This window comes from Thalassophryne amazonica, chromosome 16 (assembly GCF_902500255.1).
Source record: "Thalassophryne amazonica chromosome 16, fThaAma1.1, whole genome shotgun sequence".
Lineage (NCBI taxonomy): Eukaryota > Metazoa > Chordata > Actinopteri > Batrachoidiformes > Batrachoididae > Thalassophryne > Thalassophryne amazonica.
Genome location: NC_047118.1, coordinates 23,482,290 through 23,507,337, shown reverse-complemented (window position 1 = coordinate 23,507,337; position 25,048 = coordinate 23,482,290). Strand labels below are relative to the sequence as shown.

Sequence of the window (25,048 nt, the reverse complement as noted above, 5' to 3'; positions counted from 1 at the left end):
GTTGTAGTCAGACGACGTACCGGATCAACACAGAGTTCAGTTTTGAAATGATCTGGTCGTTTCAGCCTGTTGATCGCTGCTTGGAGCGCGGCACGCCCTCCGCCATTGTGCGCCGTCTTTAAACCGGTTGTAACACTCCTTAATCTGTGTGATCCCCATAGAATCGTCCCTGAAAGCCGTCTGAATCTTCCGAATGGTTTCCACCTGGCTGTCTCTCACAGTTTGTGGAAAAAATTGATGCAGCAAAGCTCCAAATCGTTCAGACATTTTCCTCACAATAAAAATCCGACTAGAGGGGTGGACCACTCCTCACTCAAAGCGTGCTCACAGGAGAATGACGCAACCGACAGGCGTGAAAAAACTCACACATGCGCACAAAGGTTCAAGCTTGACTGATGCAATCACACGTGATTCAAATCCATATGGTTTTTGCAAAAAATAAAAAGGTCGGCTAGTTTTCTAACAGACCTCGTATTTGTAACAATTTCTAATGCAATTGTAGCAAGGTGAAGTACAAATTGAAAAGATGTTCCTGCTAGCTTGGCTAGCGGGGAATTCCCTTTTGGCTGACCTGGTAGAATTTTGGTCTTCAGTTCAAGCAGTCCAGTGATCGAATCCCACCGCTGTCCCGGCCATAAAGATAGGTCCTCTGGTCACAAACTGGCGTTGTCGACAGGATGTTGGTAGTCACAGAACATGCTTAAATGCAGCTGTGACTTCGGGACGATGAAGTAAAAAATGGTGGGGAAATATGTAGCAAGGTGAAGTCCAGACTGAAAAGATGTTCCTGCTAGCTTGGCTAGCGGGGAATTCCCCTTTGGACCTGGTAGAGTTTTGGTCTTCAGTTCGAGCAGTCCGGTGTTTGAATCCCACCACCGTCCCGGCCACAAAGATAGGTCCTCTGGTCACACAATGTTGGAGATTATATAATGGGATTTGTTGGGGATGGACTCAAGTGGTAACTCATTAACTGCAGGTTTTGGCAGTTCAGATTCAGCTTAATTTTTCATTATTGGTGCTTGCCATTTGAAGGCAACTCACTAATTACAGTTGATGAACAATATAGTCTCTCCCCAAAATAAGCTCTCTCTTCTAATTTGGTTTTGTTGAATGTTTCTAATATTCAATACAATTTTCTTGTATCAGTCTAACGCTGTTTAGTTAATTTCAGGTTACTTCAAGTTATCTGCACAGCATCACCCCTAGGCAGTACGCATGAGCAAGTTTTAAACCATCCCACAAGCAAGCAAACTGGCAACAGTGGTAAGGAAACAATCCCAATGCTTGAAAAAAAATTACTATAGGTCCAAACCTCCCACAGAACAGTCATTGGGGTGACTATTTGCTATAACACACAGATGTGCTAACTAAAAAACAGTATTTTCTAGATTCTTTGGTACTTTAATTTGCAGAAACCAACTCCTCAACCAGGTGATACATAGGTGTTCGCTTGGCCTTTTAAGTTTCTGGGGTCTTCACCACATTTATGCGCTAGCTTGTGCTAAGAGAGAGCTCCACAGTTTACTGTTCATTTGGCACAGATTTATTCCAGTAGTACCAAAGGATCCTCCAGAGAGACCAAGTACCAAAGGTCACTGGTTAGCAAATGTTCAGTTTGTTTGTAGTTCAGTGTCAGAAATAAATGTAGTAGATGTTGTCAAGCTAATGGCATCGCTAATGCTAGCAAAGTGGAAGCAATAGAAGCACAGCATGAAGAAAGTATAACACCACCAACAGTTCTGGAGTGGTAAAGCTCATTTCAGTTGAATCTATCATTAACAAACACAACAAAGCAGAACAAAAGGGAAGACGAACATGTTTCATTAACATCTTTAATGTTTGTGATGATTTTTGTTTCTGTGATGGCTAACATTCTAAGATTACCTTGTGGAAAGCATTATATATGGACCTCCACGTCCCAAAAATGAGGGTTCTCAAAGTTGTTAGCCTGCACTAGCAACCAGTAGACACTGCAAAGGGGATTAACAAGTAATTCCCCTTCTCTTTTTTTTTTTAAGTCTTCCATCTGCACTGCAAAATGCAACAGACAGAGTTGGTGGTTAAGCGTTGGACTTGAGACCAGAGGATCCTCGGTTCAAACCCTAGTCTGACCGGAAAATTGCTAAGGGCCCTTGGGCAAGGTCTTTAATCTCCAAGTTGCTCCCGGTGTGTACTGAGCGCCTTGCATCTATGAATGGGTGAATGTGAGCCATCATTGTAAAGCGGTTTCAGATGGAAAAGCGCTATATAAATGCAGTCCATTTACAGAGTATGTTTCTTTCAACACTGTAGCACCATGGCGGTGCAACATGGCAGCCTATGTAGATTTGAAGAGCTCATTCTAAGTTTATTGGAAACACATCTGTTCATTGTTGCAGGTAATTACATACTAATAAACAGATGGCTATGAATGTTACATTTCTACAAAGAAACACCACTAAATCCAACATGCTGTTTGTAATTTTTATTTAATTTTATTTGCACTACATGGTCAGTTGTTTTGGCTTGTTTCACTATGTTGAGCACTTGCTATTTTTTTCTATTTGAAAGTGATATAAATCATAATTAATAATTATAAAGTTCTGCGTGAGAGCGAGAGAGAGAGAGAGCGCAAGACCACATTTGCATAAACACTCTGTGGAAACTAAGACGAAGACTCTTTTACGTGAAGCCCCACCCACATACAGTACTGTAACTTTAAAAGGGAGATAAAAACAGATTTTGCGCAACATGACCCCGGTTATACACGGATCATTTTCCTTTCCCAGCATGCCCTGGCATCTCCTCTCTCTCTCTCTCTCTCTCTCTCTCTCTCTCTCTCTCTCTCTCTCTCTCTCTCTCTCTCTCTCTCTCCTGGCTACAAATCAGCCTCTTCTGAGCACAAAGCCACTCAGACACACCGAAAAGATTCCATTGTTGCGACAGCCTTCCCTTTCTTTCTCGTGCTCTCGAACACACATATACACAGTAGGAAGTGATGAATAGCAGCTGTCAAATCCTCTCCCCGCACCCATATCCACCCCTTCTTTCCCACCACTGCCACATTTGTGCAGATTGCACACCACTGATTAATCTCCTCGTGACAAGCTCAGTCAGATTCATGTCGCTCGGACACTACACAAAGTAGCAAAGCTTGTCGCAGCTGCAAGCGAGGTGTCGGGTGGGCATTCAGTACTGCGCAGGTCCACGAGGCCTGTGATCCCCAACGTTGTTTGTCCATCCAAAATATATTGAAATGCCACTTCTATATGCTTCAACGTAAGCTAGTATTAAGTGAAACGGTGGTACCTTCGACGCTTCGCCTCCAAAAGCACGCAGCCGGCAATGCTTTAACACAATCGATCTTCAATGTAGTCCCTTAAATCATCAATTCACCTTGTGACAGCGGTGCTGAAAGTTCACAACATATCCTTGGCAGTGCGGAAGGTAATTCACCAATATTAAAGATTTCTTAGCTTTTGTTTACCTTGCAGTGTCTACCTCTGCTGTTCCTACTTTATCAATAACACCGCGTCCATTATCTCCCTCGAGGTCACAACCTCGAGGGAGATAATGATGGGAAACATGCAGCACGTAGTCTGCCGAGGGTCTACTTTTAGTTTTATTTATCTCTTTATTTATTTGGACCAGTTGTAGTATGATGGACCACTCCCACAAATATGTAAATAATGCAAATGTTAGAAGTTGTAAATAGAGGGCCACTCTGAACTTCACACGGTTGTATACGCTTCTTTTATTTCTGTTTAGCACTCTTTTGGTTATTAATTGTATCTACTCTGAATGTTATTTAACAACAGTCCTGATGGGAATCGCTAGCAGTTAGCATTCGCTAGCTAGGTCGACCCTCCCCTCTCCGTTGTTACTTTTTATAACTGTTTCTTTTGTACCCGTTTAATACTTCTGTTCGTTTTTCAGTTGAACTGCTGTGAATTTTAAGTAATTATTTTACTCCTGTGTAAAATCTTAGGAGCGGCTAGCATTTTTGCTATTGTTAGCTTGCATTAGCTATTTCAGACCCCCGTCATCATTTTGTCATTTCATTTTTTACACTCCTGCTAGTTAATTAACTGCTTAGTGTATTTTATAGCTGCTGCTTTTTTACCTGTTTAATACTTCTGTTAGTTTTTCGGTATAACTGCTGTGAATTTTAATAAATTTATTTGCGTCTGTGTGAGCCTTAGGAGTGGTTAGCTTATCCATTATTGGTTAGCTCGTGTTTGCTTGGCTACATTCTTGAATTTATTAGTGCACAAAGTACACTACTAATTCTACGTTACACCCTCTGTAAATCCTGCATGATGTTGGAAGATAGGGTGGCTGTCTTAGAGAGCCATGTCCGTAAGTTAGAGCAGCTTCTTAGTGCAGTGGAGTTAGATGTTACGGACACTCCAGATGAGGTTAGTGTTGGGCCGGCTAGCAAGCCCATTAGCATCAGCTTAGAAACGCCGGCTGTGGAGGACGGCTTTCGGACTGTGGCTAGGCAGAGGAAGCCCTGTAGGGCTTGGTGCCCAGTTGTGGCACCCCGATCACACTCGCCAGTGCGAACTGTGAATCGGTTCTCCCCCTTGGATTTGCCAGATGTGAATTCTCTGAGCCCACAAGTGACTTCTACTGCTGTCTCCAGGCCGAAACACCGGACTTTAGTAATAGGGGATTCTATCACTCGCAAAGTCAGGTTACAGATGCCGGCTGACGTTGAATGTATTCCTGGGGCCAGAGCTCCCGAAATTACATCTCATCTTAGGGTGCTGACACTGCAGAAGGGAAGACAGACGAAGGAACATAACATGAGATATAGTCACATAATTATTCACATTGGCACCAATGATATCAGGATAAAGCACTCAGAGGTCACAAAAATGGACATAGAGAGGACGTGTGACCTTGCCAGAAAGATGTGTTGGCATTGATTAATAGTCTCTGGTCCCCTCCCCTCCTGGGCTACTGATGAGGCGTTTAGCAGGCTGACATCATTAAATAGCTGGCTGGCGCAGTTTTGTAGACAGCAAGGCTTTAACTTTATTGATAACTGGCTTTCGTTCTGGGGCCGCCGTGGCTTGCTGATGTCGGATGGCCTCCACCCTACTGGGGAAGGTGCTGCCATCTTGTCTGCGAACATAGATAGAGCTCTACAGGGAGGGTAACATTAGGAATCTACAGCAGGCCACGGAGCAGGTGATTAGAGACCCTGCAAGGCTTATGACAAATGTGGGTGTGGAATCCATTAGCTTAGCGGGGAATTTAGTGCAGAAAATCCACTATGGTGATAGTGCAGTTTATTTGCCAGGGAGGGAATTTCAACAAGTTGAGACTGTGGCCTGCTTCCGTAGTCGTGTCCATAAAAATCATAGAGGGATATGCTTTCCAAACTTAATACCCATTACTATATTGGATGATGTTGAAATTGAGGATGGCCCAGTGGTTGTTCCAGTAATAGCAAAGATTTCATGTCTGCTACCTACAACGCGCGTGGAATGTCTTAAACTAGGCATCTTATATATGCTACTCTGGAACCACCCCTAAACCCAAACAGTTCAACTGTCAACCCCACTGAGGTCCTTAGACTGGGTCTCATTAACATAAGATCACTGTCCTCAAAATCATTGTTGATCAATGATCTAATTATTTATCATCACTTAGATATGATTGGGCTATGTGAAACCTGGCTTAAACCTACAGCTGTCCTCCCCTTAAATGGGGCCTGCCCACCGGCATATACATTTAGTCACGTCCCTCATGATGCGAAGCATGGCAGGGGTGTTGCTCTTATTTATAAATCTAGGTTTAGCTTATTAGCTGTGGGGGGTTACAAATATCACTTGTTTGATCATCTGATTCTCTGCTCTGCTCAGGATATTACACATTGCCAAGGTCAGAAGAATAAAAATCAGTCGTATTACTTTGTCACTGTATATGGGCCTCCTGGCCCATATTCTGAATTCTTAGATGAATTTGGTGCATTCATCTCTAACTTGTCAACTAGTGTAGATAACATTCTGATCATTAGTGATTTTAACATTCATATAAATAAGCCTTCTGATACCCTCTGCAAATCATTTATGGAAATTGTGGATGTATTAGGATTTCGGCAATGCATTCGGGATTCGATGCACATTAGTGGAAATACCCTGGATCTGGTTATTGCATGTGGTATTGTATCACTTCCTGTTCCGGAGCACAGCGGTGTTTTGCTGTATCTGTTAGCTGTTTAATCTGTGCAGTTAGATTGATCTAGTTACCTAGATAACGATTTGTTTCACAGTGTAATCTTCACGTGCCTTAACTAAAGCACTCCCTCTGCTGAATCTCCTCTAAATTATTTACACATTATTCACCTTCTGTGTTTTTAGGAAGCCGCTAGCTTAGCGCAGCTACTAGCTCTTAGCCAATTTAGCATGGCGGCTTCTCCTGTCTCTCCTGCACTTTTCTGTTCTGGGTGTGAAATATTTAGTTATTCTTCGGCCTCCTTTAGCAGTAATGGTACTTGTAATAAGTGTAGCTTATTCGTAGCTTTGGAGGCCAGGCTGGGCGAATTAGAGACTCGGCTCCGCACCGTGGAAAATTCTACAGCTCGCCAGGCCCCTGTAGTCGGTGCGGACCAAGGTAGCTTAGCCGCCATTAGTTTCCCTCTGGCAGATCCCAAGCAGCCGGGAAAGCAGGCCGACTGGGTGACTGTGAGGAGGAAGCGTAGCCCTAAACAGAAGCCCCGTGCACACCGCCAACCCGTTCACATCTCTAACCGTTTTTCCCCACTCGACAACACACCCGTCGAGGATCAAACTCTGGTTATTGGTGACTCTGTTTTGAGAAATGTGAAGTTAGCAACACCAGCAACCATAGTCAAATGTCTTCCGGGGGCCAGAGCAGACGATATTGAAGGAAATTTGAAACTGCTGGCTAAGGCTAAGCGTAAATTTGGTAAGATTGTAATTCACGTCGGCAGTAATGACACCCGGTTACGCCAATCGGAGGTCACTAAAATTAACATTGAGTCGGTGTGTAACTTTGCAAAAACAATGTCGGACTCTGTAGTTTTCTCTGGGCCCCTCCTCAATCGGACCGGGAGTGACAAGTTTAGCCGCATGTTCTCCCTGAATTGCTGGCTGTCTGAGTGGTGTCCAAAAAATGAGGTGGGCTTCATAGATAATTGGCAAAGCTTCTGGGGAAAAGCTGGTCTTGTTTGGAGAGACGGCATCCATCCCACTTTGGATGGAACAGCTCTCATTTCTAGAAATCTGGCCAATTTTCTTAAATCCTCCAAACTGTGACTATCCAGGGTTGGGACCAGGAAGCAGAGTTGTAGTCTTACACACCTCTCTGCAGCTTCTCTCCCCCTGCCATCCCCTCATTACCCCATCCCTGTAGAGACGGTGCCTGCTCCCAGACCACCAATAACCAGCAAAAATCTATTTAAGCATAAAAATTCAAAAAGAAAAAATAATATAGCACCTTCAACTGCACCACAGACTAAAACAGTTAAATGTGGTCTATTAAACATTAGGTCTCTCTCTTCTAAGTCCCTGTTAGTAAATGATATAATAATTGATCAACATATTGATTTATTCTGCCTTACAGAAACCTGGTTACAGCAGGATGAATATGTTAGTTTAAATGAGTCAACACCCCCGAGTCACACTAAGTGCCAGAATGCTCGTAGCACGGGCCGAGGCGGAGGATTAGCAGCAATCTTCCATTCCAGTTTATTAATTAATCCAAAACCCAGACAGAGCTTTAATTCGTTTGAAAGCTTGACTCTTAGTCTTGTCCATCCAAATTGGAAGTCCCAAAAACCAGTTTTATTTGTTGTTATCTATCGTCCACCTGGTCGTTACTGTGAGTTTCTCTGTGAATTTTCAGACCTTTTGTCTGACTTATTGCTTAGCTAAGATAAGATAATTATAGTGGGTGATTTTAACATCCACACAGATGCTGAGAATGACAGCCTCAACACTGCATTTAATCTATTATTAGACCAACTGGCTTTGCTCAAAATGTAAATGAGTCCACCCACCACTTTAACCATATCTTAGATCTTGTTCTGACTTATGGTATGGAAATTGAAGACTTAACAGTATTTCCTGAAAACTCCCTTCTGTCTGATCATTTCTTAATAACATTTACATTTACTCTGATGGACTACCCAGCAGTGGGGAATAAGTTTCATTACACTAGAAGTCTTTCAGAAAGTGCTGTAACTAGGTTTAAGGATATGATTCCTTCTTTATGTTCTCTAATGCCATATACCAACACAGTGCAGAGTAGCTACCTAAACTCTGTAAGTGAGATAGAGTATAGTTTTACATCCTCATTGAAGACAACTTTGGATGCTGTAGCTCCTCTGAAAAAGAGAGCTTTAAATCAGAAGTGCCTGACTCCGTGGTATAACTCACAAACTCGCAGCTTAAAGCAGATAACCTGTAAGTTGGAGAGGAAATGGCATCTCACTAATTTAGAAGATCTTCACTTAGCCTGGAAAAAGAGTCTGTTGCTCTATAAAAAAGATCTCCGTAAAGCTAGGACATCTTACTACTCATCACTAATTGAAGAAAATAAGAACAACCCCAGGTTTCTTTTCAGCACTGTAGCCAGGCTGACAAAGAGTCAGAGCTCTATTGAGCCGAGTATTCCTTTAACTTTAACTAGTAATGACTTCATGACTTTCTTTGCTAATAAAATTTTAACTATTAGAGAAAAAATTACTCATAACCATCCCAAAGACGTATCGTTATCTTTGGCTGCTTTCAGTGATGCCGGTATTTGGTTAGACTCTTTCTCTCCGATTGTTCTGTCTGAGTTATTTTCATTAGTTACTTCCTCCAAACCATCAGCATGTCTATTAGACCCCATTCCTACCAGGCTGCTCAAGGAAGCCCTACCATTATTTAATGCTTCGATCTTAAATATGATCAATCTATCTTTATTAGTTGGCTATGTACCACAGGCCTTTAAGGTGGCAGTAATTAAACCATTACTTAAAAAGCCATCACTTGACCCAGCTATCTTAGCTAATTATAGGCCAATCTCCAACCTTCCTTTTCTCTCAAAAATTCTTGAAAGGGTAGTTGTAAAACAGCTAACTGATCATCTGCAGAGGAATGGTCTATTTGAAGAGTTTCAGTCAGGTTTTAGAATTCATCATAGTACAGAAACAGCATTAGTGAAGGTTACAAATGATCTTCTTATGGCCTCAGACAGTGGACTCATCTCTGTGCTTGTTCTGTTAGACCTCAGTGCTGCTTTTGATACTGTTGACCATAAAATTTTATTACAGAGATTAGAGCATGCCATAGGTATTAAAGGCACTGCGCTGCGGTGGTTTGAATCATATTTATCTAATAGATTACAATTTGTTCATGTAAATGGGGAATCTTCTTCACAGACTAAGGTTAATTAAGGAGTTCCACAAGGTTCTGTGCTAGGACCAATTTTATTCACTTTATACATGCTTCCCTTAGGCAGTATTATTAGACGGCATTGCTTAAATTTTCATTGTTACGCAGATGATACCCAGCTTTATCTATCCATGAAGCCAGAGGACACACACCAATTAGCTAAACTGCAGGATTGTCTTACAGACATAAAGACATGGATGACCTCTAATTTCCTGCTTTTAAACTCAGATAAAACTGAAGTTATTGTACTTGGCCCCACAAATCTTAGAAACATGGTGTCTAACCAGATCCTTACTCTGGATGGCATTACCCTGACCTCTAGTAATACTGTGAGAAATCTTGGAGTCATTTTTGATCAAGATATGTCATTCAATGCGCATATTAAACAAATATGTAGGACTGCTTTTTTGCATTTATGCAATATCTCTAAAATTAGAAAGGTCTTGTCTCAGAGTGACGCTGAACAACTAATTCATGCATTTATTTCCTCTAGGCTGGACTATTGTAATTCATTATTATCAGGTTGTCCTAAAAGTTCCCTGAAAAGCCTTCAGTTAATTCAAAATGCTGCAGCTATAGTACTAACGGGGACTAGAAGGAGAGAGCATATCTCTCCCATATTGGCCTCTCTTCATTGGCTTCCTGTTAATTCTAGAATAGAATTTAAAATTCTTCTTCTTACTTATAAGGTTTTGAATAATCAGGTCCCATCTTATCTTACGGAGCTCATAGTACCATATCACCCCAATAGAGCGCTTCGCTCTCAGACTGCAGGCTTACTTGTAGTTCCTAGGGTTTGTAAGAGTAGAATGGGAGGCAGAGCCTTCAGCTTTCAGGCTCCTCTCCTGTGGAACCAGCTCCCAATTCAGATCAGGGAGACAGACACCCTCTCTACTTTTAAGATTAGGCTTAAAACTTTCCTTTTTGCTAAAGCTTATAGTTAGGGCTGGATCAGGTGACCCTGAACCATCCCTTAGTTATGCTGCTATAGACTTAGACTGCTGGGGGGTTCCCATGATGCACTGAGTGTTTCTTTCTCTTTTTGCTCTGTATGCACCACTCTGCATTTAATCATTAGTGATTGATCTCTGCTCTCTTCCACAGCATGTCTTTTTCCTGATTCTCTCCCCTCAGCCCCAACCAGTCCGAGCAGTAGACTGCTCCTCCCTGAGCCTGGTTCTGCTGGAGGTTTCTTCCTGTTAAAAGGGAGTTTTTCCTTCCCACTGTCGCCAAGTGCTTGCTCACAGGGGGTCGTTTTGACCGTTGGGGTTTTTACATAATTATTGTATGGCTTTGCCTTACAATATAAAGCGCCTTGGGGCAACTGTTTGTTGTGATTTGGTGCTATATAAATAAAATTGATTGATTGATTGATTGATTGGTATTGCTGTCACGAATATTGACATCATGCCTCTTACATCAGTGGTGTCTGATCACTCACTTATTAAGTTTACAGTTTCGCTGCCGTGTTTAGTGGAACAACAACCTTATATATCATTACCATTACGGCGATGCATCAACTCCTCAACTAAGACTGAACTCAAAGCTAGACTGCCTGATGTCTTAGCTTCACATTTGACAAATACCCAGTCAGTAGTAGTTTAACCTCAGTGCTCAAAACTACACTCGACATGATTGCACCACCTGTGTTAAAACCGCGCTCCCCAAATCACAGTCACCTTGGTTCAATGATTATCTGCATGACCTCAAGCATAAAGCAAGAGGTCTAGAACAGAAATGGTGTTGTTCAAATTAGGATTATTTTACCTTGCATGACGTGATGCTATCTTAGACTATAAGCATGCATTATTGACTACAAAGCGGACTTACTACTCTGATTTGATCAACAAAAACAAGCATAACTCAAAGTTCTTGTTCGACACGGTGGCAACACTTATTCATGGACAACCACCTGTAGTTCGCTCTCCTTTTACAGCACAAGATTTCCTGGATTACAAATCTGCAGTGATTAAACCATTACTTAAGAAACCTAATCTTGACCCTGGTGTATTGACAAACTTTCGGCCAATATCAAATCTATCATTTTTCTCTAAAATTCTGGAAAAAGTGGTGTCACGGCAGCTCGTAGACTATCTTACTGAGAATAATCTCTTTGAGCCACTGCAGTCTGCTTTTAGAAAATATCATTCCACAGAGACGGCTCTCACTAAAGTGGTGAATGATCTTCTGCTTACAATGGATTCGGACACCACTACGGTTCTGTTGCTGTTAGATCTCAGTGCTGCATTTCATACAGTGGATCATCATATTCTACTTGATAGGTTCCACATGGGTCTTTCTTAGGCCCCCTGCTTTTCTCCCTTTATATAGCACCCCTTGGGTACATATTGCAGCGTTTTGGGATTACCTTTCACTGCTATGCAGATGATACTCATTTATACATGCCGATAACTGCTGGTAATCTCGTTCACAAAAAATCCTTAGAAGATTGCCTTGCAGCAGTGAGAAGTTAGATGTCTAGAAACTTCCTACTTTTAAACTCTGATAACACTGAAATGATGGTTCTTGGTCCAGTGAGACATCGGCATCAATTTGACCAGTTAACGCTCAGCCTCGGCTCATGTGTCATACATCACACTGACAAAGTGAGGAACCTTGGGGTAATTTTTGATCCTTCGTTGTCCTTTGGCCTCCACATTAGAAATATTACTAGGACTGCTTTCTAACACCTGTGAAATATAGTGAAGATTCGTCCCATCCAGTCTATGGCTGATGCTGAGACCCTGATCCATGCATTTATCTCTTCTAGATTGGACTACTGCAATGTTCTATTTTCTGGTTTACCGCAGTCTAGCATTAGGGGTCTCCAACTGGTTCAAAATGCTGCAGCCAGACTTTTCATACGAAGCAGAAAGTTCGACCACATTACACCCATTTTGGCATCCCTTGACTGGCTTCCTGTCCCAGTGAGATCAGATTTTAAGGTTCTGCTACTAACCTATAAAATTATTCATGGACTGGCACCTCCCTACCTAGCTGACCTAATTAAACCTTACGTACCGGCCCGGGCTTTATGTTCTCAGGGTGCAGGACTACTTTGTGTTCCTAAGGTGAATAAGAAGTCTGCGGGTCACAGAGCTTTCTCTTATTGTGCCCCTGTTCTGTGGAATGGTCTCCCTGCGTCAATAACGACTTTCAAGTCCAGACTTAAGACGCACTTATTTTCCCTTTTATATGGCTAGCATACTGGTACAGTTTTGTTTTATGCTTTTTACTCTTTTAATTCATTTATTAGTAATTGGAGCGGGCCGCGGCCTCAACTTTACCTAAATTCTGGGTCTTTTAGTGAAGTTTAGGGCTAGTGGCCGGAGATCAACTTAGTATTTCTCTGTTTTTCTTGTTGTTTAATGCTGGCAAATTACACAGTATTTTTTGTCTTTCTGATGCCTGATTCTGTTTTTTCTCTCTGTTTAAGGTGCAGCTCCATCCAGAGATGGGAGCTGTATTCGTGTTGGCGATTCTCCTGTCCTGTGCGCCAATACCATTTCTTGTATTCGTCTGTGAATTGTTCTGTAATTTATGTTGGTATCATGGCCCAAGCAGAGGGTCACCCCTTTGAGTCTGGTCTGCTTGAGGTTTCTTCATCAGAGGGAGTTTTTCCTTACCACTGTTGCTCTGGGGGTTAGTAAGGTTAGACCTTAACTGTGTGAAGCGCTTGGAGGCAACTCTGTTGTGATTTGGCGCTATATATATGAAAATAAATTGAAAAATTGAAAAAATAAATTGTTGTTGTCATGAATGGTTATTGATACTACAAGTCATACCTTTGTCCCTCAGGCCATCGGACTGTACAACTCCTTACTCAGGGAGAGGAGGAGGAGTAACAGGAAGACAGAGGTCAGGAATGAGAATGAGAGGGATACTAGTAGCCAGTAAACCAGTATTGATCAGTATGTCTGGTATTTATATTGTGTATTTGTAGTATTTGTTTTTATATTTGCAAACTGTTTTAATTTTTTTTCACTTTTGATGCTCTGTGTGCTTCTTACCCTGTGTGCTGCTATACAATGCTGCTGGAACCTCAATTTCCCTGAGGGAGTCTTCCTAAGGGATTAGTAAAGTTCTATCTAATGTAATCTAAGTTAAGATGTGCTTTGAGGTTTCTTTTTTTTGTTTGTTTGTTTTTTGTAACAATAACTGTACGTTTTCTGTCAGTAATTATGTGGCACAGTAAGACGTAGTTTGTGAGCCACAAAATGACAGTTATGGTCACTTGTGCATTTTTTACAACATATTTGTAACTAAAAGGATCATATGAACCGAGCAAAATGTGAGCAGCACTACATCCATCCATCAAAAGTTCCATTCCTGTGCAATTTAGAAATAGAATATAACAAATATAACAGTCTCGGAAGAGTTGCTGAAACAGTTGCGTTTAAGCAAATGTAAAAACTAATGCAATGCTAAAATACCCTGCAGTATGAGCATTGTGTTCTTTATAATTTGCAGTTGTTTAATTAATTATTAAGATCCTATTGTCTTATGTACAATTTGTACATGTTCAATAAAGCCCTTCTATCAATCAATCGATCAAAAATAATATTTACGTTTTAACAGCGTCTGTAGGAGGCCTTGTGTGTGTGTGCATATACAAGCTTTTAACAAGAGCAGAAGTTATGCAAATCAAGGAATATTTGGAGATCACCCTCTGTGCAATGCAGGTATTAACGAGACAAATTTAACTCGATAAGAAGTTATGTTTGAGTTAGCTGAAGTTAGGTTACAACAACAGAGTTTTTTCAGTTTTAGAAGTGTTTATTACTATATTTTACATAATATAGGAGAAAGGTGTTACTTCAAGCCAAAAAATGAAGCAAAGTTAGCGGCTAGCGACACCAGGAAGTGAGGTCACCATGCTAACATCCGCTAAATGTTTTGTAAATCCTTCCAGAGGTTTTATCAGGTTACAACAACAACGTTTTCAGTTTTAGAAGTGTTTATTTATTGCGATCTTTTACATAATATATGAGAAAGGTGTTACTTCAAGCCAAAAAAAAATGAAGCAAACTTAGCAGCTAACGACACCAGGAAGTGACATCACCACGCTAACGCCTGCGAGATATACCATAAAATTAGGTAACCTCTTAAAATAGGTCAAAGTTAACAATCTTTGAACTTGTCCAAGGACTGTGTCCCAAGAATGTTCCCTGTCGATTTCAAGTACCTATTAGTAAAAGGACTGGATGGACGGATGGACGGATGGACGAAAAGTCTTTGCAATCAATACCCAATGGCCATATTTGATGGCCTCAGGTAACAAGTCATATTTTCTATAATTCCGATAGCAGGTGAAGGCAGTATTTAGAAATGGTAAGAGGGTTAAAGTTCTGCACAGAGAGGAACTGGACTTGGGTAAAGGAACCAAACCCATGACCAGTAGTTATGTTTTCTCCTCATCCTTCAGTTGCAAAAGTATCAGGGGCGGCCATGCGGGAGTGGTGTGACAAACTGGTTTGGAAGCTAGAATACGTCACGCCAACAAGGTTGGATTGTGTTGTTGTTTTTAGTTTCTCTCTGCAGATAAGAGCAGCTTCAGCAGCTTAAAGGACTGGGTGTATATCTGCTGGGGATATCTACAGCGTAAAAAAACAAGAACAAAAAACAGCCAGACAACTCCCACTGTGCATCAGGAATTCCAAATAGATGCTTATTACAGTAATACCCTAGAAATGCCATATGTACTGCAACCTAAAAATGCACACATTCAAGATGTGCTACACTTTTTAACAATATTTTTGTTGAAACCCGAGTGTTTTCATTCACATTAAACGGAGACAGTCTCTGTTTGTGCATGAATATATTTGAACAAAAGGGAAGTGTTTCTTCTGTGTCTACCAGGACCTGTGTTCCAAATGGGTGTAACCATTTGAAACAACTGTGTCAATACTTTAAATTAATAACCTTCTGCTTCCAACTCCTATTCTTACAAGCGCTTGCTGGAGGGCAGACTTAACATTTGTCATTTGTGGTGCACAACCGTAAAACGGACAAGAACACAAACGGGCCAGTTTTTGTGTGTTGGGTTGAAGTGAGGTAAAGTAGAAGCAGAATTTCCTCATTGCTCAACCAGCTTCAGTGTGCTTCCAGAAATAGGAGTGAGTGGTTGGACTGAAAAGTCATTACCTGTTGTTTTGGGTTTTTTTTTTTTTGTTTTTTGCTGAGGAGGGTGACATTACCATAAGGTGTTGTTGGCTGGCAGGGACAACAAGCTGAGCTCCACCTGTTTTTATGGCAGGCTCAGGAGGGGCTGAGGGCTGCACTTGGCACTGAATTACCATCAGTGTTTCACACAACAGCAGTGTTTCACTCGCGCTCTGTTCATGCTTATCCCATTTCTTCTTCTTTTCATCAAGATTGTCCCAGTATCTTGATTTCATCTACCTCACATGGCCTGTTTTTGTGGTACAGTATGTCTCGTTGTTACATTTTTTTCACTGTTCCTTTTCTCTTAGTACAAGATTTGACCTACTTTTCTAGTAGATTTCATATGCAACAACCCTTTTTTAAGTAAAAAAATATGTAATCTTCCATCCTTCCTTTTTCTACACCTGCTCACTCCAACTAGAAGGGCACTCGGTAGAGTGCATACCTCCGCCACGCCACATATCAATATCGAAGGATATGGATTCACAAAAGAGCAAACTATTACATTATGCTATACATCTGAATTTATTTACACCTGCTGTTGTCAGCGTATCAGACAGTGAGGCTAGTACGCTGATGTCAGCATTTAATACAATACCAGCATGATCTGGATCACCTTAGACACCTTCAGTAAATCATTGAATGTATATAGTGAAATTAATATAAATTAGATTAGTACATTTAAATTTCTTCTGGGGCAGCACGGTGGCTTGGTGGTTAGCACTGTTGCCTCACAGCGAGAAGGTCGTGGGTTCAGTTCCCTTGGCCTTTCTGTGTGGAGCTTGCATGTTCTCCCCGTGTGTGCGTGGGTTTCCTCCAGGTGCTCCGGTTTCCTCCCACATCCAAAGACATGCGGGTTAGGTGGATTGGAGTCTTTAAATATTTGCCCCCCTTGGTATTTCACACATTTTAATTTATTTATGCCAACTTCAACCTCTTTATCCCTGACAAACACGCAACCTTTCCACCATATTGGCTCCAGACTGCCTAAGTTAAACAGTTGTGAACTTGAGTTTCGCCATGTTTAACATCAGTCAGATTCAAAGGGTGTGACGAAAAAGAAAGGTGAAATCCAATAATAGTCAATCTATTTTAGAAATCTGGTTATTCCAGTTAAAGCTCATAGAAGGGGGGTTGGTGGGGGTGACTATCCTAGTAATCATTGGGTGAGAGGTGGTGTATACCCTGTACATGCTGCTAGTCTATTGCAAGGCTAACACACAGACAGAAACACACATTAGACCCACCAAGTCACCCAACCTGCATGTTTTTGGAAGTGGGACCAAGCTGGAGCACCAGGAGGAACCTCACGCAAACATGGGGAGAACGTACAAACGCCACACAGAAACATCCAGGTGTGGGATGTGAACCTGATACTTTCTCACTGTGAGGCAACAGTGTCAACCATTAAGCTAATGTGCGTCCAGTGGCATCTTAATGTTAAATAGTAACGACTGCCATCTCTTTGACCAGTTTTTCAGATGAGCCATTCAAAATACCTCCATAGAAGCACTGGACAGCAGCAACCATGTCGCTCTGAACACACCCGATCCCAGCAGGACCAGCGGAGTGAAGCAGAGGAGGTCCTGATTTGTCTTTGCTGAGAGAGTGTGTGGGGACGCCAGGAGCAGTGAGCAGGTTTCTTCATCTGGAACTGGGGCAGCATCAAGAAGGGCATCCAGTAGGGGTGGATTTAGAGTGGCTTGTGACTTGTGACACCCCTCCTAGGGCGTCTGGGACATGCCCCCCGAAAATGTTCAAATCTAAAGCCATTTTCCTGCATTCTAAGACACTCTGAGAATTTAGATGTTGACTGTCTATTCATTGTTTATTACACACGATTTTTATTTTAAACACTGGAAATCTATCAGTATCAATCAGATCTTGTTTATGGAAGACCTTTCCCATATTTTGTCATGCCTTTGCTCTGTGACTCGAGTAGGTGTTTGCAAACTCCTCAACTCCTCCCCCCCACCCCTCAACAACTCAATCCGCCAATGTCCAGCATAAAATTTGTGCCAAATCCCAATCCACAGCTACTATACCAAGTCTACTGTGGCAATCCTGAACAACTGTGGGTGAGCAAAAAAACAAAACTGAGCCAAAATGTTTGACATTGGCTTTTGCCATATTTTTCTCATAATCAAATCACTTTGTCCCTGGCTGAACCTCAGGTATTTAATCAAATCTGGTCCAACAGATCAAAGCTCTTTGACTTATTTTGTTACAGCATGGAAGGACACACTGGACCAAAAACAATACCCTGGATACAATACCATACGAGTATGTAAGGGAGAAAAAATAAGTAAAGTGAGTAAAAAAACAGAACCTTCTTAGTTGAGGTACTAAAGGAGGCTGAATGAAAAAAAAGTTGAGGCTTTAGGTTCAACTTGGCCAAATTCTTCAGCCACTTTAAACCCAGCAAAACCTAGATCGAGAGTAGGTACCCATGTGTCCCGAAGGACCTACAGTCTGCAGGATTATGTTCCAGCTGATCGCTTCAACAGATGGTTTCACTTTTGAGCACCACTTTGAGTTGAGGAACCCAGCTGAGGAGATCCACTTGAGTGCAAACACACAAATTGTCATCTCCGGCGCACGAGGTAGTCCTCACCAAGATATGGTGTTTTTTAGAATCGCCCATTCCAAACAAACTTTCACCCAGCTGACCGACCATACAGGCACAGCGTCACCGGCCAAGATCAACAAACACACCCCCCACCAACAGACTCTTTCTAAATACAGCAAAACGGCTGGAGATAAAGCCACACACGCTCTCTGAACTTTACACACCCTGTGGAGCCCCACGTCTGTCAGAGAGGACACACATAGCTCGGTGATGATGAGCCAGCCCCAGAGGGATCACGATATGCCAGCAGGGTCGGGGCGATTCTCGCTAGCAGGCTTTTCCAACTGCTCATCAGCAGCAACATTAACGGGTCTGGTGGAGTAACACCACAGAGGTGTTATTTTCCACACCGACTCCAGAAACTGCTCATCACTAATAGTTTGTCTGTAATGCAGCAGCTAGTATTTATAAAAATATAGTATTCAGACAAATGATTACTATGACTTCAACTTGGATTTTCAGTACTAGTATTGCAGGGATTCACCATGTGACTGTCAAATAGTACTTAATGATTGTAATGATAATGTGGAGGCATGTCTTTGCAGAATTTTTTTACTAGAAACCAGACAACAGTTATCTTTTGCTCATGAATCTAATTCTACCATCCACATTTGGCAGTGCAGGTTATCCATTAACAGGCCACATCCTTGAGGACACTGGGTGAAATGTAACTGATCAGTTAACACAACAGTTTACAATTCAGAAATGTTTTAACATGGTGTCATTTTAAAATTAAATATTAATGCACAGCACACCCAGGTTTAATAATATACTGTCTTAAAAGTTTTTTTTTAACATCTTTGGTATGATAAAGGAAAAAATATCCAAAAGCCAATAAAAAAAGATCAATGCACAAAACACTTATTACCACCACCAAGGAGCAAATGTTTTCAGTCTATAAACCTTCTGAGTCAATTTTCTTGAAACTTGGTGGATGGGTGGGGTATAGGCCAAGGAAACCCTTTGCTTTTGAGGTGGATCAGATTAAGACGGCAGATCCAAGAAATTGCAAAATGGAATGAGCTATCTTCCTCCCTTATACTGGGTGAGTGACAGATACATACTAGGACAAGAAACCAGCAAGTCTTTTATTTCCATATGATAAAACTTTTCCAGTTTGTACCATTGGTTTTATTGTTTTATTGGGCAACACAGTCTCACGTCAATCCCTGTGTGATATTGTGGGATTTGACCACTTCCGGGGACAGCCTGCACAAACACAGCATTACCTCTAATGGAAAAATGGTGCATTGTTGTGTTTTTGGCTACAATCACCGAAGTGGTTGTGAAAAGTGCAGTTTTTCGGTTCCCAGTGGAGACGGGAAGATGAGGCAAATGGGAGAGGTTGTGTCTGTAAATTTTATTGAGATTTAATGTGAATAATGACACTGGACCTGTCCGCGGAAGTATGTCATATGCTCTTTCATTTAACCCCTTTATTGGCCAACCTCAAATAAGACTACAGTTCCCTGATGTTTTCCCTTTGTTTGGGTGGTATGGTGGACAAGAGCACTTGCTTTCATAACAGAAAGTTCCTGGATGAAGAACACCCATTCACCATGTAATGTTGGGTGTCATCAGGAACAGCATCTCGTTTAAAAAAAAAAAAAAAAAAAAGAAGTGGCAAATAAACATGCAGATTGATGTCTGATCTGCTGTGGCAACCCAAAGAGAAAAGCCTTAAGGACATTTGGTTTCACCTCATTAGAAATAAATGTTTGTATGCTCAGAAAATAGGAAAATAGTTGCAATTTTCAAGCCCAATTCATTATCCTGTACTAACCCAGTATAAGTGAGGAAAAACAGCTCATCCCATCTCTCAATGTTCATGAAAGTGGAGGATGGCAGATCCTATATTTTTCTTCTGCATCAGATTTCTCTTTATGGAACCTGTGGTTAAAATGTGTACTTAAGCCTGGGCAAAGGCATGCATTCTCAGAGCACTTCTTGTTAAAGAAACTAAAAGACCCTTTCAGATTTATAAAAACCTGATTACTTTCTAGACTTTGAGCCTGCTGCATGATTTCACAGAGACATCATACGAGGGTTACTAATCAATGAATAATGAATTGATCAGCCTGTTTTTGTGAAACTGACAGACAGCCTCAACCCCAAAAAAGCTAAAGTGTACTGCATGAGGCATGTTAGCATCATGTTTCACTCTTTGCAATCAATGATATATTTATAGATTGCCATTGCTTTAATTGCATTATTTTATAATGTCTAAGATTTTTGCACAGTACTGTGTATTATACAAGATAAAGTTGTAATTTATTTAACATTATACACAATGTAAGCAAAGTGCTGAGACAAAAGGAATTAAATTATGTTGAGATGATAAGTTGTATGGCCCCAAATTCAAGAAAAACCTGATTCTTGTGATAACAGGATTTGTCTCAACATGTTGCACAACCTTAAAATATTCTGTAGAAAAAAACAAACAACTTATGACCTGTATCCATCACCATATCCAGGCATCAATGACAAACGGAACAAGTAATCATTTTCAAAGGTTTTAATACAAACGTATGAAACTACCAGTCCCTCTGAACATGAAAGACACAGACGCCGAATACTTTGTTATACAGTTTGTTTTATCTAGTATTGCACAATGTAGGTACAAAATTAATATACGATTACATTTTGTCCATAATATAGCAAAAATCTTTAAATTTTTAACAGAAAATACAACTCTTATGTTTTTCCAAAAAAAGCAAATATTCTTTAAATCCCACCACTATGGAATATTCTGTATACAATCTTTCAAATAGTCAATGTTTTTCTTTTTCTTTAATATATATATATATAAGATGGATTCATTTTATAATTTCCATAAAAAACAAAGTTGCTGCAGCCATCACAGATCACTGGAGTAGTAAAAAGATATAAATGCAATACCATGTTGTAAAAACAATAGATACTCTGATATTTTACAAACTCTGTACTAAATTAAATTATACAATTAGAAAAAAAGACCAGAAAATCCCACTTATTAATGCCAATTTCTCGACAAATTGGCAGTGTCCAGTTTAAATACTGAAAGAGGCCATGACTTGTGTTTTTTTTTTTTTTCCTTTTTTATGATCATAAAACAGTCAAATAAAAAAATGTATTGTGCTTGGTTGGCAAAAAAAAAAAAAAAAAAAAAAAAACTGGAAAAAGAAAAACAATGGTGCATGTAAAAGTTAAAGTTTAGGTAACCAAGCTTGGACATCTTGTACTACAAGTTTCAATGTTGGGGGTGGGGGTGGGGGGTAACTCAAGGGGGCAAAGTCATTCACCCTCGGGCTCATATGTTTGGACTCGTAATACAGATCTTACAGTTCACAAGTCATTTTCATTTCATCCTTAACATTCTCTTCTTGGTTCTGTTTTTTTTTTTTTTCATTTTCAAAATGTGGACTTATTCCCATCCTCCCCAAAAATCACATTATCTCTGGTCATTTCTGTGTGTTGTAGTAGTAGCTTAAGTAGTACCTTTATGTGTACTAGTTGGCCATAACTGGCTGGAATTGCTGGTTAGAATACTGCATGTTGTTCAAGCTGAAATTCAAGCCATCCATAAGGGACTTGTCGTTAAGGCCACCATAGGCCGCAAATACATCGAAGGCATTGCTGTACTGCAGAGGGTTGAGGCCTAGCGAGCTGTCGCTGGGGAAGAGAGCACTCTGGCTGCCCTGGCCCTGAAGGCTCGGGAACACAAACTCCTTGGCATTGGGAGACAGGGCTGAGGACTTCTGGTGCTGTTGTTGGGTTCCAAGGCCCAACCCATACAGAGAGTGCATGGAGGTGGAGATGGCTTTCTGTTTCAGGAGACTGTTCACATTCAGGCCCAGGTTGGTGGGAGAGGTACGTGTCACCTTGTTCCCAGTACTGCTGTTGCCATTGTTACTGCGTCCACTGCTCTTCATCTTTGTGGAGCCAAACTTGGTGGCAGCAAAACTGGCTGTTGTGAAGGTTAAAGGCTGCGTGGATCTGGGCATGAAGGTGGGGCTGACCGCTGCTGAGTGACCAAAAGGAGGAGAAGGTGAGCTGGAGCATGGAGAAGTGCCATTAAGTGCTTCATTAATGGGCATGAAGACCTGTGCATCAGGATTAAAACTGTTCTTGATCTCCTTGTCCAGATCAAGCACCCCACTGGTAGCTCCACTGTCGTTGCTGTCATCGACATACAGCACTTTGACTGGCCCCTTCTCCCCAATCTGATAGGACACCTCAAATGGATCGATCCACACACTGAGGTCCTCGGGCAGGTTGTTACGGACGTCGTCAATGTCCAGCCCGCTCTCTTTGGCTGCCTTCTCCACCACAGGGTCTACCTTCTCTCCCACATGGATGCATCTGAATCCTGAGCCCTTGTATGGCTTGTCTGGATACCAGTGTCCCTCATATTTCTGCTTCAGCTGCCTCTCCAGTTCCTCCCCAAAAATGTTGACCCGTCTCCGTGGCAGCTTGTTGTACAGGTACGAGATGATAAAGTTGAGAGCTACTTGGATTTCTAGCTGCATAGCTGACTGCTGAAGTTTCCCAGGTGCGTCTAACCTTGAACGTATCCACTGGGGCCAATTTGTTTATCTGTGCTTTGCAACAACACAGATGCTCTCCAGGCAGGCAGGATGAGGTGTGGGAACCAGAACTTCGATGAAACAGGTTCAAAAAGTGCTGGTTGTGTCTGTGCTGCGTCCTTCCACAGAGTGTGATAATTTGTTTCCTGTAACAATTAGAAGAGGAAGAAAAAAATTCTAAATAATTTATTTGATGGCGTACACAAAAATACACTTAAATGTTGCATGTTGAAGTTTTGTACAGTTGTAGCACAAATTGTACAAAGTAGGAAATGAGAAAGACTGCAGCAGTTGCAAAATGAAATGCCTAGAATATTAAAAACATAAACGAGCCAATGTGGCATTTTATTTTCTGTTAACGCAAACTCATTGTTTGTTCATCTAAATGTTAGACAGCGAGTTCAGAGTTCATTCGACCTGCTCGGACTCAGGAATCATGTTACATAATGCTAACCCCAACACTGACATGCACGTTGAACCAAAGCGATTAAAAGTTAACAGAGGAAAATCAACACCGATAACTTTGACGTGCTCGAGAGCCAACCTTGGAGTTTCCTACATTTTTAATGTAGGAAATACGACTGCAGCTACGCCCATATGTGCTGCTTTGACAGGGTGAAGAGGAAATATCATTAAATAAACATGGATACAATGCAGCTAAATGTACAACTTCTGAGTACAGACTGTACTATAATAATCATCGCCACTGACAAGAGCAGGATGTGGTGAGTGAAACGACCTTTTTTTAGAGGTGAAAACAGGAAAATAATTATATTCAGTGCTTCCCTTGTCACAGCAGCAAGCTGAAAGATCTGTTTAATTCAATAATCAAAAATAATTACATACATACACACAGACAACAACATCTAAAGAGATTTAAAAATGCACTACAGCAAAATCTGACATGAAAGAAAAATACTTCCTGGCGTTTTTCTGACTGTACCAGTCTAAAGTGACATTAAAAAATAATAATAAAAATAATCTCACGCACGAGTAATACACGCACGCCCCTCCCTAACTTTGTGGACTGACGCAGCAAATCAGCTTATAAATGCGAATAACCCGACAGAAAGCAAAAATACAACACAACCTTTTACATTTATGTCAAAGAGTAACGCACAAACAACCGGGAGATACTTACTTTGTAGTGATAAATTAGGATTCTCAGTAGTTCTGTAGTACCGTTAATTATAGTGCAAAAAAAAAAAAGTTACACTTTCTTCGCGTATAGTATCGATATTACAAAAAACAAAATAAAACAAAAAAAATCCAGTACATGAAGATGTCCAAAGGTTTGCTTCGTTTTCTATTTTTAAGGTTTTTTTTTATTATTATTATTATTATTATTGTTGTTGTTGTTGTCAAGTTCCCTCTTTCAGCAGGATTGCAATATGGCTCCCTCCGCCTCGGGAGTTTTGCAACTTAATCCCCTCCTGCTGTAGCGTCGCCTGTATTTATAGCTTTCCTCCGCCATGGGCACGAGGTGGGCGGTGATACGGCTTCAGAGGTCGAAACAATAGGAGCGACAGTGATTGGACCAAAAGTGCTCGTCCCGCCTCTGTACATAGTAGCGGCTCCGTACTCTCATTGGCTAATCTCTACTGTCAGTCTGAGAAATACCAGTCTGTGAAATGGGAGACACGCCTATGGTGAGTGCCTGCGTCAGAGATAAGGTCTGTACTGACAGCAAAAAAAAACAAGAGTACACCGTGTTTTGAAGATTAAATAGACTGTTTTCACTATCTACCTGGTTAAATAATCGATACTCGTTATTGCACAGTGTGTTAAACCTTCATATAACATAGTTATACTTTGTCAATGACGTGACATAGCAATATAGTGTTTTTCTAATGCCTTTGGGGAGTGGAAAGAACCAGAGGAGCATTTTTATACAATTGTGTTTGCATTATTCACCGTTGTCATACATTAAATAAAACATTTTGACGTGATAAGGGTGGTTAAAAAAAGAAGGGGTTCACGAAGGAGCGTATCGCCTGAGAGGAGATTCCCTACAGCGAAACAATACAGCTGGCAGCGGTGTGGGCGGGGCTGAAGGCGATAAGAAAACAGAGCCGCTGATTGGTCAAAAACAGGGCAGGAGCCCCGCGGTGAGTGGTGTGCTGGTATCCAAGGTGCTGATGCAGTCTGCGCACGTCATAGCCTGCCTGCACGTACACTGCTGCCAAATTTAAAGTGCACGATCACACTAATAGATAAAGAAGTCATTGGCACAGAATGTCCGTGTAAAATGAAACTTTCCAGGCAAGAAATGTCTGTTGTTAAAACGGTTTTCCACC

The 25,048-nt window shown here is 41.2% G+C and overlaps 1 protein-coding gene and 1 long non-coding RNA gene across 2 annotated transcripts in view; one reads left to right on the top strand and one right to left on the bottom strand.

Moving 5' to 3' along the window:
• LOC117528339 overlaps positions 1 to 25,048 on the top strand; it is a 639,388-nt gene that overhangs the window by 68,184 nt on the left and 546,156 nt on the right. The gene's annotated exons all lie outside the window — the stretch shown is intronic.
• Positions 20,687 to 24,187, bottom strand: LOC117528331 (protein Tob1-like). Its single transcript, XM_034190964.1, has 2 exons — positions 23,893 to 24,187; positions 20,687 to 22,897 (listed from the first exon to the last, which is right to left on the bottom strand). The coding sequence occupies exon 2, from the start codon at positions 22,692 to 22,694 to the stop codon at positions 21,675 to 21,677; it is 1,020 nt and encodes a 339-aa protein (XP_034046855.1). The 5' UTR covers positions 22,695 to 22,897; positions 23,893 to 24,187; the 3' UTR covers positions 20,687 to 21,674.